The sequence below is a fragment of the Psammomys obesus genome, unplaced genomic scaffold, assembly GCF_907164565.1.
Source record: "Psammomys obesus unplaced genomic scaffold, mPsaObe1.curated_primary_1811, whole genome shotgun sequence".
In the NCBI taxonomy this organism is placed as follows: Eukaryota; Metazoa; Chordata; class Mammalia; order Rodentia; family Muridae; genus Psammomys; species Psammomys obesus.
Window position 1 is genome coordinate 41,601,773 of NW_026592118.1, and position 15,858 is coordinate 41,617,630.

The window sequence follows — 15,858 nt, forward strand, 5'->3', positions numbered from 1 at the left end:
TTTTATCCTCAAATCAGAGGACTCCTAGAAGACATTGCTTTATATCAAAATAATTCTTTTCTGATAATTTCTCATACACTCAAGTTCTCCAGGAAACTCACGTGGCACAGAAACAGTGAAGCAGGTTAATGGAAACAAACCGCAAAGCACCGCCAACAAATAAAGAACTCACCGTGCTGGCTAGTCTTGAAATTACCACATAGCCCTCTTGGTTTCTGAGCCTATGCTTCCCCTGTTGCAAGCGCTCTTATTGCAAGGGTATATATACCTCTAGATCCAGCTGAAGGATAGGCTTTCGTGGGGTTCTCCCCTTCAGGTTAAAAATATTTTTATTTTCAAATTTACCAACCATACAAATAATAAAATATTAAGCAGTGGCTAATGATGAGGACTTTATCATGGCATCGGCACTCATTTATGAGGCCATGGATGAAATCCCTGTACAGGCGGTTCCCAGGAGCTCAGGTTGACATCAAAAACATGTGAACACACATAGCTTGGGGTACCCCGAGTGTTGTATCTCTGTAGCATCTACACACATGTCCCACATCTATACTGAAGCAAATTCCAGCTTCAGTTGTTTCCACCAAACTCAGGTTTATCTAATGCTGATAGAACAGCAATATGATGAATGGATTTCAGTTTTCATGCACATCTTAGGTGTCATGAGGAAAGAAAATATCAACGTAAGATCCCGTAGAAATATTCAATGAGCTCAATTTCTTTTTGAAGCTTATAATGCATCATGCATTGTCCTTATTATCAATAGTACATGTCCCCTTAAAAATGGGAGCATTCAGCTATGATATTCATTTATTGAAATGTTAAGCCCTCGGTAAGAGGACAAGAATAGGGGGGTATTTTCATAATACCATTAAATATAAGAAAATCTCAATATTACTTAAAATATTAAATGAAAGACAAAATAAATGACTTTTCTTGTATAAAAGTTAATTTCTTGTGGTAAATGGGCACACAAAATCAAAGAATATGTGTGTGTTTTTTTTTTTTTAAGGTAAACCCCATGAAGCAATTTATGTACAGTCACATTTGAGAATGAACATATGAGGCTAAAACTGAAGAGGAAGGCTATTTCTGGGTGTCTCCAGCTCATCTGGCAATTTAATTTTTAGAGGAATTATTTTTTTGGCTTTACAGAGAAAGCCTCACTGATAAGACCCTAAACCGGGCAAGTATGTCCTGTGTACGTGTTCTCCAACTGAAACAGGAAACATTTCAAAGAATAAGCATTAGAAGAAATGAGAACTACACAGTTACATCTAATCACTGAGGTCTTCATCACTGTCAGATAATTGGGACATGGAAAAGACTGATTAATGCAAATCCATAAGAAGAAATCCAACGTCTTATAATAAATGGGAGGAGAAATTGGCTTGGATGTTATCTTATCTTTAAAAAAGTTACTAAAATAAAGACATCATTGAAATTATGTATTATTTTTTGCATGCTTAGCAACTTGTTTATTAATAGTGACTTGATAATCAGTCTTTTGTGCTAGAATTCTTTGAGAAATGATTTTCCTTTCTCTGTTTGGTAAAGCCTGCAACAATATTCTTTTATTCCTCACTTTTCTTAAGGTTCTTCCTAAGTCTCACAGGTGCTCAAATAAACATTTTTTTTGCAATTTATATTATTTTCAATGTGAAATTTATATATCTCATGCCAAATTTTATTGTAAGATTTATATAGAATTTAGTCTGCAGAAAACTCAACTTTAAATCTATAACACATAAATGACATGGTATGTTGAGTAAGGGCTGTTACTTGAATATGGACTACTTTGTGAACGGATAACTTTCTAACAAATAATTTTCCGTTCAGCATGCTTTACTTTCCTATGCAACCTCAACACTATTAGATTTGGAATATTGTTGGTGTTAAGAAGTTTCTCCCCTACAGAAGATATTAGCTGCCATGCCCGTGTTCCAGTAGAGACATAGTTAAGTAGCTGTGTGTGAGTTACAGATGTGATGCAGAAACTTTTCACTTGGTAACCACGGAGACTTTCTGGGGAATTTTAAAATCTTATGACGTGTGCAAATTACTGTCCATGCATAGTTCTCCATTTTCTTGGGGAAAGAATAAATAGCTGTCACTAAGTTCTCAAGGCCTCAATGCTGTGAAAAGTTAGGAATGACTATTTAAAATTTTAAATTATTTTGGTCGACAGGGGCCATAGCAATACCCTACACTGTCTTAAAAGTGTCCTTATCCACTTTGTAATTCCCTGGGATCATACATACTAAAGGGAACATTACATTTATTAGTCTCTTCTCTAGAACTTTATGTCTAGGCTTGATGTCCTTATTTTACCCAAACGCTATGAGACCTCAGTTCCATGGACAAGAAGTATTACCTCAAGACCATGAAAAATGATGGCAGAATAACAGCATCACCTTAGAATATGCAAGCCTCGGGATACGATGAAACTGAGACAGCAGAAACACAAAAGAAATAATATTCCACTTGGAATAGTATGTTCTGCCTGGGCCACAGAACATTTATTTCCCTATTATTTGCAAAGTCAAATCAAATTATCACCCCTGAGGAAAACGTTCATCATTATTATTAAAAGTGTTAAATGTCCTCTTAAAAATATTGAGAAAAATCTTTTCAAAAACACATTTTAGGTTAATCTTACACATCTGATTTTAATGGCAATTCCCAGAAATTATGAATGATTTTTCCATCTCAAACAATCAAATTATTCCAACATTCCAAAATCAGAGCTGATTTATGGTAAGCAAGAGACTGTCCACATTGAGGAATTTGAGTCTCACCACTCTTCGTTAGCCTAAGAGCCTAATACTTTTTGGATGACATACTGTGGACAAAACACTAAACCAAGAATTACACATCTTGTTATTTACTTTTTATTCTAGTAACAAACATTATCTCTATTATATTATAGCATCCTAAATTCATTTGTCTCTGCAACCCCTGAAGAAGGGCACGCAGATCTGTCAATCAAACATCCCATGAAGAAGTTTCCCACACTTTTTTTCTTTGATCATTTGGTCCCCTACACTAACCCCCACTCACACACTTGTTTCCAGCCTGTGCACTTTGCACGATGCATTTCTCCTCCAACTTCGTAATCATCTCCATTGGCTCTGCTCTTCTGCTTCACAGCATATGTTTAGATTTTAATTCTGTGCCCCTCTACCCTTCAGTTTTGTTTTTCATTGGGTCTTGGTGAGTGCCTCCTCTAGAATTAGATCATATATTTCTCATTGGTTCAACATTTTCACAAGGACCAATACAGTTTTAAGCCTTCACTCATCGATATTGGTTGGGTCATGATTATACATTAAGGTCCAGCCATAATGTCAGACAGAGCAATATATGTTCTGATAAAACTCCCAAAGTTTAGAAAAGTTCAAGAATAAAAACACAAATGGAATACTGTATATACAAACATTTATATTGTACTAAATGTTAACAAAAAGCCAGACCACAGGGCAAGAACTTCGTCTCCTAGTCACATTTAAATAAAATAAAATGTAGTCCCAGTTTACAGATTATCAGCTGGCAATCTAATGTTCAATATCCTGTCAATTTTTGAGATAATATACATCAACCAAAAATCTATATCTAACATTGGACATGATTACAAGTGTTAAATACCAGATACATTTTCAAGAATAGGGACATTTTACATTTTAGTTACTAAAACTGATTACACAACATCCTTCAAAGAACAAAAAAATAAGAATTGGAATATAGTTTATGGTGTTGATCAGATAATCAGAGGGATGAACATCCTCCCTACATTGTGTGTGTGTGTGTATGTGTGTGTGTGTGTGTGTGTGTGTAAAAACCATTAAATCTCAGGACCATGTCCCACAGGAGATTCTGCACTGTGTTCCCTTTTCTGAAGAGAACATACACACACTAATCTGCAAGAAGATGTTTAGAATTGGTCTTTCTGAACTGATTAAAGAAGTCAGAGTCTAATTTTAGAAAATGACATTTTTGGAAATGTTCTTTGTTCTATTTTTGAAAAGTTGTCATGTTCATTCCAGACTTGAGTTTCAAGTTTAAGTGACAAAAATATATATTTTATACTTTTTTCCTGATAGTGGTTCAACAATACATAATATGTCCACCAGACCATGGAAAAGAAATTATCGCCAAATTTGTTAGTCTTGATTCTTTAAAAAAAATGATGTTGTAGAAGGTGACACGGAATATGGAAGTAAGAAAAGACTGAGATTGCAGACTCTTTAAGGACTATAGCTCCAATAATATCTTATCACGTCACTGCTTTGAAGGTATCATACTAGGGCCATTATTAAGCTGTACCACCTTCCAGGAAAATTAAATAAAAGAAAATCTGAAAGCAATACTGCAATCTTCAGTAACTCTTTAACATCACGCTTCTTCTTCCCATGAGTTCTTCCCTTGGTTCTGATCACATTTTCCCCCACGGGCAATGTAATTCCTTTCAAAGGATTACGTGCAAACAATGCATGAAACACAGATCATGACTGCATAGCACCAGTGTGGAGTTGCTTCCTGTTTTTGAGCCTGTTTGTGGCTTATAATTCATCGCCATCCTCGGAACTGAGGCTGCTTCCGCTGCTTGCTTTGGACACAGCAGGAGAAATGGCGGAGAGCAATGGGTCTCTCCCAAAGGGACATATTGTATCACTGAGTAGCATGCCTTCCAGTCGCTGTTCCTCCTTCAAAGCAGCACTGTAGGATAAATCTGTGAAGTGGGACAAAGGGTCAGAGAAGGCCACAGCTTGTTCACAGAACTCCGGGCTTGTCCCCTGAGATGGAGTCAGTTGTTGGCAGTAGCCCAGGCAGTTCTTCTCAGAATGGGTCTGCTGTTTGGTGAGGTGGGCGCTGGGGTCGATTGTGCCTAGCGAAGCCAGCATTGGCAGACCATGAGCACGGGCCTGTACTTCTAGTTCCTGCAATTCCCAATAAGAATCATTAAATAATGCATTGGAGAGGTTGCTGTAATAACTAAAAGCAAACTGAAAATAAAACAAAATATTAACTAGTATTCAAAATGAAGAGGAGAGCAAACTATAAACTTTATTATTATTATTATTATTATTATTATTATTATTATTATTTTACACATAAATCTGTTGTACTTACAATGCCTAAATATTGTCTAAAATAATAATGCCTAAATAATGCCTAAAAAAAAATCCTCTCATGTCTGTTAGCTTCATGGCATGTGATGGCTGCAATGTGGCTTGGACTAAATAGTGTAATATGTAACTTCCGGAAAGTCTTCCATTTTTGACTCCTGGCTAATCACCTGCCATGACTCAAGAGCATTTCATTGAAACAGGGTAAGTGTATTACTTGACCATATGCATGTTTGCATTAAGAAGAGATAGAGACGAAGATACGAAGCCCAGATTTGAAAATCTTGTGACACATGAACTGATAAGAAGTAACAGTGTAAACTACTAAAATATGCCTGGAGGCAACGAAACCCACAACAATGTTACCAAAGAAATGATAGTCTGGGAGAAAGTTAGTGTCCAAAATTCTCTTACAGAAACATATGTTGTTTCCTCTGAGTTTTCAGGGGAGAGTGAGTGCTGAGATAATACTAGGAGTGTGTCAAATGAACATTGTTTTCCGCATTTGGTTCTCGTTCGTTCTATGTCTATTTAAGTCATCTTGGCCTTAAATCTCTAATTGAAATCTAATTGAAACAATTCAAGTCAGAAGCCTCTAAGAAGGCAGTAAAGTTACTTTCCCAAAGAAAAAAAATAGTTGTTAATTAAAAAAATACACAAATGAAACTAATAAATAAGGGCAGTGTGAGGCTAGCCGTATGTGCGCGGCGCAGCTCAGGGCAACCATCCCAGAACCTGAATTCGAAGCATCAGCTGCCGGTTGGCCTGCTCTAATTTCTTCTGTCGGTGTTCTAACTCCCGGGCTCTCTGTTGTTCTTTTTGTAGCCACTTGATGTACTCCACAGACGCTTTTAGAATGGTCCCTTTGTTCCAGCGCATATCACTGTAGAAGGGAGAGATAACCTTTTCACAATTGTGCATGTCAGCAGAATTCATAAGAACTTACAAAATCTTTTACATTAATATGAAATAATGATTTACATGACTATTATTCACTCTTAGATATTATTGCTTCTGAATAGAAATTTTAATAGAATAGTTAAGAAGCCCTTATATAGTAAAATTAATCCCAGAATGAAAATAAGTGTCAAAAGAAAGTAATAAAGTGACTTTTTGTGGGAGAGCTAAATGCAATATCATGATTCTACCATTACAGTTTTTATATTTTTAGTGAAAATTGCTTTTATTATTAACTCTAAGATTAAAATCTATGTGCAGTATTTCTGCATTAATGAACTAGGAAATGTACATTACTGATGACATAAGCCTAAATTTTTAAAGATCATTTCAAATGTACCAATCTTTTAACCTATTTCCCAATATGGTTGCTTTTGTTTCTAAGAAAGAAAAAATACATTCTTCCTTGAATGGTGATCTCAGTGGTTGCCCAACATTGACGTTGGATAACATTTTTTTTTATGCAATAGAGCAAGCTTCCTGAAACCGTTTCATCAATTTTTTTGTCCATAAATGTTAACACTGTTATTTTAAAAGCTTAATTCAGAAAACTATTTTCAAATATTTAAGATAAATCAATAGAATTAAACATTTCTGAAAAGTATTTTAAGTTTTAGCAATATTAAAATGCTTTTAATATAGGAAAAATAATAAATACAGAAGTGTAGAAGAGGCTAAGAATGATTTTGATATCTGCAAACATCATGGATGTAATGCTGCATGAGAACTACTAATATGCAGTAGAACGAAGAACAAACTAATTATCAAACACTAATTAAAGTGGTTAGAAAATGCTGTCACCTCTGCAATGGGTTCATCTGAGAGCTATTTATTCAAAATGATAATCTTAATTTTTTTTTTTTGTTTCCTGTTTGAGTTTTTGGTTTCACCACTACCACACATCGTAATGGTATTTCTTATTCACTTTGCTGTCATCAAACAAAATTCTGCCTTCTCTCTATTGTCCCTACAATCGTTCCCTAGTATTTTTCCTGAAACTTTTAAGTTATGTGTATTAACATCTAAAATTCAAACAAACAGTCAAAATTGTTTCAAAGACTAGTCATTCTTGGAGTCTTCAGATCAAGACTCTAGATTCAACCGTGACATTTTCACTGCAGAAACCCGAAGGGCATTGAAATAACAGACGGGACCTCAGCAAGCCAGGGACTGAAATGTACTAAAGTAGAATTTAGTGCTCAGGAGTTTGAATGGCAGGCTGATAGTCTTTTCTGCCTGTATCATCTATTCACATACAGAGATATTCAGTGTTTGACTATCTGGTGTCTTTACAGCAACACTTTAATGCTGTTTGTCTACAGATAGCACAATACAACAAGGTAAAGAACAGCCCTCCTTTCTGAGAGTCATAAGGACTGAATCCATAAGGAAGAAAATTATGCTTGAGAATGCACGTGGGGAAGTTTTCGCAACTCTCTTCTCCTTCATCGGAGTCTGTGGTAAATTGATTTTCTGTCTCCTACACCGAAACAAGACGAATGATAGCCACAGACAGTTTTTTTCAAGAGTTTCAGTGGCTATAATCATTCTCACTCATTTACATATAGTCTGTCTGATTTGGGGATAGAATGACAGAGTTAAATAACTGCAGAACAGCTTATACAAGACATAAGGCTTGAAATACTTATAGGAAAAGCTTGTCATCCTATATGCTATACAATGACGTAAGCCTGAAGGAAGAAATATTACCAAAATAGCTTTAAATGTTAAAGAAGACAGTCCTTCAAAGAATCTTTATAGTGTATTCTCATATATCCCATCCTTATTTTTATAGAAACAATTATAAAGAAAAGGCAATTAGTTATTCTATTTTACAGACTTATATCTATTTTTAAATGTTTATGCATAGGGATTGGAGGGTTGTCTCAATGTTTAAGCGCAGTAGTTTTTGTTGCAGAGGACCCAGAGTTGATTCTCAACACCCACATAGAATCTAACAAACACCTGTCACTCTAGTATCAAGGAATCTGATGCTTCTCCTGTAGGATTAGGTACACACATGGCTCACATAGAGGCATGCAGGTAAACATATTCATACCTATAAAACAAGAGCATCAGAAGTTGATTTGGATGTGTGCCTGACTCTGTGAATGTATGCCAAGTGTGTGTGCAGGTGCCTGCCAGTGCCGGAAAACACTGGATGCCCTAATGTTGGAGTTACAGACAAGTGTGAGCTGACCAACACAGGTGCTGGACACCAAACCCAGTTCCTCTAGAAGAGCAGCACGAATTTTAACCACTGAACCATCTCTCCAACCCAGCTGTTCTCTGTGAATACAAAAAGAGCCCTAAACTTAGTGAATTAGAAGATGTGAATGGTTATCACTATTGCCCAAATTAGGCCTGAGCCCCTAGATGTCTGTTCTGGGTTAGGTCCTTCTGCCATGTTCGCCTTGATGCCTGCACTGTCTAGTGTGCTCAGGAGGAGAAATGTTAAACTCTTTCCTAAAATTATTTAATTGCTACTAGTTGTTAGATTTAAGGAAAGAATGTTTTCAATTTTTACAAGTATCTCTTCATTAATACCCCCATTTATGGATTATGGGTAATTGATGATATTTGAAGAGATCATTTTTAAATCATCATTAAAGCTGCAAATCACGACTGTTTTTTGTAAAAAAAAAAAAAAAAAAAAAAAACCCACTTTACTTTCTTTTTTTTTAATTTTAATTTTTCTTTTTAGTTACAATTTGTTAACTCTGTGTCCCAGCTGTATCCCGCTCCCTCATTCCCTCCCCATCCCCAACTCCCTCCCTGGTCTCCTCCCTGCCCCTTTCCAAGTCCACTGATAGGGGAGGACCTCCTCCCCTTTCATTTGACCCTGTTTTATCAGGTATCTTCAAGGCTGGCTGCAAAGTCCTCCTCTGTGGCCTAACAGGACTGCTCCTCCCCTGGGGGGGGGGGAGGTCAAAGAAGGGAAGTTAGTATGATATGGAAAGGATAGGAACTCTACAAGTACCAAATATATCCGGGCACAGGGTCTTTTCTGAGACACTTTACTTTCTAAATTGAAATTTTGATTAATTAATTCTTGATGAACCTAGAAACTGGAAGATTCTTCCACTATCTCAAAAGTCATTTCAGGTTACATATATCAGAGGTCTTCAACACCTGGGTTCTTTTTCCTAATATTTGTATAGAAGGGTAGAAAAGAAGGAAAAGCTGGATGATAAGTTGATGTGAATAAAAACTTAAGTTTTTTCTTCTTATTTCAAGAACTCATATACATCTATTTCATTAGTTCTGCCTTTTTCATCTAGAAGTGGACTCATTGATATTTTCAGTTTCCAACACCACATTTGGCTTTGTGCTTGGCCACCAAAATCTGGTTGGCATCAGTCAAAAATATTTTACAGTTCTACTTGTTTTCACATGTGAATCTCCTGAATTTGAACATATTTGAAACTGTGGCAATTCAATTTTAATGTTCATGTAAATCTTAAATTGGAAGAAATGTCATTATCATGAATTGAGTATCTCAGTCAGCAACATAAACAGCCTTTGACACTATCACTGAATTGCCAAAACTGTTAATATGCTGAGAGCCACTGTGATCTGAGGGAAGCTCATACTTATTTTTATGATCAGAAGGATGAGACTAGAAAATGCCTTGATACCTAATAACTATTACACTAAAATAGATATTTCAAAAGCAGTCGAGTAGACTTATCTTTACTATAAGATGCTTCATTTCCTGGTCACTGGATCTCTCTTCCCTTTTCCCACCCACCCATTTCTTGGGTACTGAAACTACAACATTATTGCACAAATGATTTCGAACTCACGGATCATTAGACTTTGGAATAAGAGTGCCAAGTTCCTTGATTCGGTAATTAATATTATACCTTCTTCTTCTTTCAACTATTAAGAAAAAAATATTATTGATTATTCTCATTAAAACACAGTTCACTGTTGGTCATCTAAAAATCTAATAATCTTTTTAAAATAGTAAAAAAAAATTCCAAGTTAGTCAAAAGATAGCATTTAATAATAAGATAAAAATTCAACTCTATATTACACTACCAGTAAAATTTGTAATGGTAGAGTTGTGAATATGTACTTTATAACAAGATAAAATTTTTTTTTGCCACAAAACACTTTTATTCTTTGTATTTGCTCCCAGTGGTATACACGTCCACACACAGACACATACACATGTTCACGTGATTATCCTGTTTGATACCTCACACATGCACGTTCTAGTAGTCTGTTAGAGCAATCTTCCAAGGCCATTCCCCATGCGTTACCCTGCTTATACACTGTCCTCAATGTTTAGCACGTTGTACTCATGACTAGTTAACCTGGATTGTGTCTCCAGAGAGCTCAGCCTTTTGGGGAATGCGCTAAATGACATCTTGTGGGGACAGGTTTTACCTTCCGTGGCGTGGATCCTCAGAGTCAATCTCAGGTTGTCAGACTCGGCAGCGACACTTTTACCCACTGAACTATCTCACTGGTCCTAGTTTTCTAATTTAAAGTTTTCAATAATACAGGTGGGTAGTTTGTAAACGCTTGCTTGAATCAGACATATCTGGAAGGATGGTTGTACAGATGTGTAGCTAACCTGGGAAGTCTGATTTTTGTAGAGTCTATGCACTTCCAATGTCATTAGGTGAGGCTGATGTTACCTGTGAAATATGAGCTGTCTAAGAACTATTGATAAAAGCTATTTAATATTTCTCTCTCTTTAATTTTCCATACATTCATTATTTTATAACAATTCCATATATTTAGAAACTATTCACTGCCAGTGACATGACGAACCTATATTGACCCTACATAATGTTTTCGCAGTAAATCACAGGTATAAAGTATTCAGGGACATTTGAGCAAAAAAGGCCATGAAAAAAAAAAATTGAAGCATACTTCTAAAACATGGTAACATACCAGAATAGTCCTACTTGAGAACTAAGATCTGCGTCACCAAATGAGAGAAGTCACTAATAAATATCATTTGCCTTCATAATCCTTCTCTGCAAAGTGAGGTACCTTTAAGGAACTTAAACTTTAAGAAGAGTATGTTCTGTTGCTCTCTTTGTGGTACACAGATGTAGCCCATGGCAGCTCAGTGTCCAAGTGGGTTCTCTAGTAATGGAAAGAGGGACTGTCTCTGACATGAACTCAGTGGCTGACTCTTTGATCACCTCCTCCTGAGCAGAGGGTGGGGGGGCAGCCTTACCAGACTACAGAGGAAGACAGTCTAGACAGTCCTGATGAGACCTGATATATGAGGGTCAGATAGAAGGGGAGAAGGATTTCCCGTATCAATGGACTGGGGAAGGGGCTTGAGAGGAAAAAAGGGAGGAAAGGCAGGATTGGGAGGGGATAAGAGAGGTGACTCAACAAGGGAAAGAAAGTGGATAAATTATAATAAATAAAAAATAATTTTAAAAAAAGAACAGCACATTCTTTTTTATTAATAATTAATTCAATTTACATGTCACTCATAGGCCCCTCCCTCCTGTCCTTCCAGTCTCACCCTCCCTCCAGCATTCCCTCTCTCCTATTCTTCAGGGAGCCCCCCACCCAGACACCCCAGTTCATCTAGTCACATGAAGGCTGAGTTTGTTTTCCTCCCCTGAAGCCTCGTAGAAAAGTCCTATCAGGGGGAAGTGATCAAAAAGCAGGCAACATAGTCCACGTCAGAGATATCCCCCACTCCTTTAACTAACGGGCTGATATGAAGCCTACGATGCCCATTGGGATTATCTTAGGGTCTGTGCATTGTAGTATGTCTGTCCTGCACTATATGACTAAAATCTGCTTATAAGTGAGTATATACCATGTGTCTTCTTTCTGGGTCTGTGTTACCTCACTCAGGATGATCTTTCCTAGTTCCATTCATTTCCTGCAAATTTCATTCAAATCAGAATGCAATCAATCATTGAACTTATTTGTGCTCTTCACTAATCATCCTATTTCTTTGTGTATGTCTTATAAAGTAGCTAAATAATACTACATAATAAATAAAAGTAAAACTGTTAGAAAAACATGTTTTACAATGAGAATTTGATAATAGTTCTGTTCACATACAGTATCTTCTATTGCATAAATACAATATACAATAGCAATAAAAAAAAGTTCATGATTTTATCTCAAGGTAGGTTAGTTTTATGTTTGTTCAAAATATTTTACCTCACTTGACCTTGTGCATACTATCAAAACTCTTTTACTCTCCTTAGATTCTATCTAAAGGATTTTAAGTAGATAATTGCAACTCCAGTTCCTCAATGTTGTTCTTATATATACAAGTTCCTTGTAAAAAAATTCATTTTAATAAATTACAAAATCTTACTATTCATTACCTTCTTTCACTCAGTCTAGTAAAATTCAGGCAAACAGGGGCTCTACTCTGACTGACATTCAGTAGACCACTTGTGCCTTCTCTGGTCACATAGACCAAGGCAGACCAAGGCCAAGAGGAGCCTGCTGACAGTCTGGCTAGTTTGCCCAAGGAATCTCTTCTTTCGCCCCAAGGCTCATTTCCAGGTCCAGTACAGAAGAGAGCCTGAGCTCTCTTCTTCCAACGAGAGGAGATCACACCTTGCCAAAGGTGTGTATACGTATGGAGTGAGGTGTTGGCCCATGTTCAAAGCTACTGACAGTAGAAAATAGACAGATATGAGATATAAGTTTCAAGATAAAAGCTGATATAAATCTTCCCAGGCCAAACTCAGAGGACCTGAGCATTATCAGTCCACTCTTGGCCTGCCAGGCTTTAATAAGGATTCAGCATTTCCAAATTCGATTTCTAACTTTTACATATTTAGGCATCAGATAGAGGGAACCTCATTGGTGGTTTTGCGATGATCTCACAAGTTCTGTAGTTTTAACTGTTTTATATTTGTCCTACATAAAATAACATGGCTACTAAACTTTTAGAATTGACTTACCCTAGAATAAAATAATTTAGCCTAAGAATCCAGTTACAAAACACTTTGATAAGACATATAGCACACACCAACCGTACTGTACACTCAAGTACATGCTGGCAATATAGAAGGCAGAAGGAGCGTGTAAGGGCAGTGATTCTGTGGGACCCGCGGCTCCTCAGCATGTTAACTCTTTTTCTGTGATGATGTGTCTCTCAGAACAAAGCTGTTTCACACTTGATTAGTGGAAGTCACTTGGGATACTGAAGCTCTTAAGACCGAGCACTCAAAGCCTTGGCTGTGCTGCTCATCTGCCTCTCTCCCTGCATTTCTGCAGCTCATGTGACTGGCTATCAGAGTCCAATTGGCCTAAAGAAGGCACGCAAAAGTTCAGCACTGCAACTTAAGCTGTGCCCCTCCGATAACAAATCATTAGAAATGGAGGAGCAAACGGATACTGAAAAGTGAGAATGTGCAACGTTGCTGATGCAAAGAAGTTCACAACATAGCTGGTTCTTTAAGTCTGGGAGTTGGCGAGTCACAACACTGCTCAAGGGTAACTAAATGCACTCATTTTAGTCACGCACCACACCCTCCCCAAGAATGAAGGGTCAAAAGAGAGTTCGGCCTGCTTTCTTTTATGAAAATGCAAAACTTTCACGAGAGCTCTCAAGGTTAGCATTTCCAAAACTAGCTCAAGTTGCTAAGCGAAAGACTAGTTTTTCCCCATGCATTCCCTCTTGTATTAGTTTTGTTTGAAGAAAAGAGAAAACATACTCACTGAGGTTGTGGTTGTCCTTTTTCTGTCTCTCTTTCGTCAAAGCTCTATTGTCAGTTTCTGAACAAAAGATAAATAATTAAAACAGGGCTTAGATCTGCCTTAAAGCCTTCCTGTGAAATGTTCAGGAACACTAGGTAGAAATAAAATATTGCTGTTCTAGCATGGTGTAATAATATGGTTGGTGCCAATAAGAAGGAATTTTAGTAAAAAGAAATGGCAAAATTTTTAATACTTAGAGTAGCAAAAGCCTGACCTGTTTTCTAGCTTTCCATCAAACAGCTATGTGATCAATTACCAAACTTGGTGCCTCAGGCTGGCTCCTCACTTGGAAAATGAATGCAATACAATAGCTACCTGATAACAGATACGAAGATTATACATACAGGCATGCTGCGTAGAAAATGCCAAGCTCTTCACCAGCTTCTACTATTATCCCGTCATTTTGAGATTCAAAAATTAACCTAATCTCTTCAAAAATAACTAGGATTGCTACATCAAAGGAATTAGAGCTAGTTATGTATCTCAAATATTCACATCAAAACCCTCAGAAAACAGCACAAAGTTCTCTACAGTCTGGATAATTCTTATCCCCTGGTCTCCATTACTTGGGTTAATCCTTCAGTATCAGTTGCAGTTAGGACACCAACAGAATGTCAAGGAAACATCCAAGGAGGCTCTTAAAGCTACGTGTATTGTACCATCTATAGAACCTTATGGAGAGGTCCGTGCAGTTACAAAACAAGACTATTTGTCAACATGTAGCATTTTCACAGCCTGTGTATGAACCAGCTTTGAAGTGTATTGTTCAGGCCCAGCCACAAGTCACAGTCTGTGCTCTGGATGATTTCCAGAACATGGGATCACATTGTACATGTTTAAGAAAAGCATATGAACAACTACTAAAATACTGAATCCATTCAATTAAAATGTAAATGATATTTGCTTAATGTCTAGTTATATTAAGAAAGGATAGATTTACTCTCAATACTTTTAGCTATTGTAACCATACTTTAAAAATTCATTCAGCAGGACAGTATGGCATTTATATGTTATGCAACTGACAAAAAAATTTAAAAGGTAAAACTTTTTTGAAAAATCAACATTACCTGCAATTTCTTTTTTCATGGGTAGAATACTTGGACAAGAAGCACTAGTAAGACCAGTATTAACAGGAGAAATGCCCTGTTCATCGCTGTACACATCCAAAATACTACCAGATAACTTAAAAGAAAAAAGAGAGAAAAAACAAACTAATTAACATCATTGCTGCACATACATACATACATAGTGGTGTCAATCTTTCACTTTAAATTTGTCACTTGGCTAATGATTGTCAGAATAGATATCATATAAATTTTAAACAATAATATACGTTGACTTTTTATCTACATTATGAAATGTTTGTAGATAAGATACGCTTAAAACAGTTTTTGTGTTTCAACAAAAAAATTTATCAGTTCACGCATGAAAGAAAATTTGGATGAATATTCATAAATCTATAGAGATTTGAGCCAGGTTATGACATGGTTATAAGTTAGTACTATTAAGATATATTTTTTAGAGTAAACATACAGCTTAGCAAGTCTGGAAGTTCTTGGCAGATCACAAGTTAAGTACATTGGTGAAACACTTGGGAGCCTCAGAACGCTGTCGGTACTTTCAGAGACTGGCCACCAAGAGGAATTTTATGTTGTTAATGAAGTGGGAAACCGTACTTCCTGGAAGGCATCCTTTTCCCCATTGTACACGAATGTTCTAGATTAGTATAAATACCACAGCTGGTAACAGAGAGTGTACTAAGACTACTTTGCCTCTGTGAATATTGGCTCTTTACAATTGCAGGCACTGCAATTTTTGAAGTGTTTCTTGAGAACATTTTTTTTTTTTTAGAAACCCAACGTGCTTTGTATACATTTCAAATTGCACTGATTCATTATGCAAACTATGCCTATTGATCATGCAAGATTCAATAAATTATATTCATAGTTCAAGTAAACATCTATTATTTCAGAAAACAGTTACAATTATAATACAGGACTTAAAATTATAAAACAGTTTTATTTTATATGTCTTTATTCTATTTCTGAGGAGTTAAACC

At 36.5% G+C, this 15,858-nt stretch overlaps 1 protein-coding gene across 1 annotated transcript in view; it reads right to left on the reverse strand.

Annotated features, from left to right (window-relative positions):
- Positions 1–3,426: 3,426 nt before the first annotated feature.
- The window catches only part of Tfec (transcription factor EC), a 67,687-nt gene continuing 55,255 nt past the window's right edge, over positions 3,427–15,858 (reverse strand). Inside the window, exons 3-7 of the mRNA XM_055612545.1 lie at positions 14,867–14,981; positions 13,761–13,817; positions 9,893–9,968; positions 5,865–6,012; positions 3,427–4,940 (exon numbers count right to left, since the gene is read on the reverse strand). Of these exons, the coding sequence (XP_055468520.1) occupies positions 4,563–4,940; positions 5,865–6,012; positions 9,893–9,968; positions 13,761–13,817; positions 14,867–14,981 (774 nt within the window). The 3' untranslated portion in view covers positions 3,427–4,562. The remainder of the gene's footprint in view (positions 4,941–5,864; positions 6,013–9,892; positions 9,969–13,760; positions 13,818–14,866; positions 14,982–15,858) is intronic.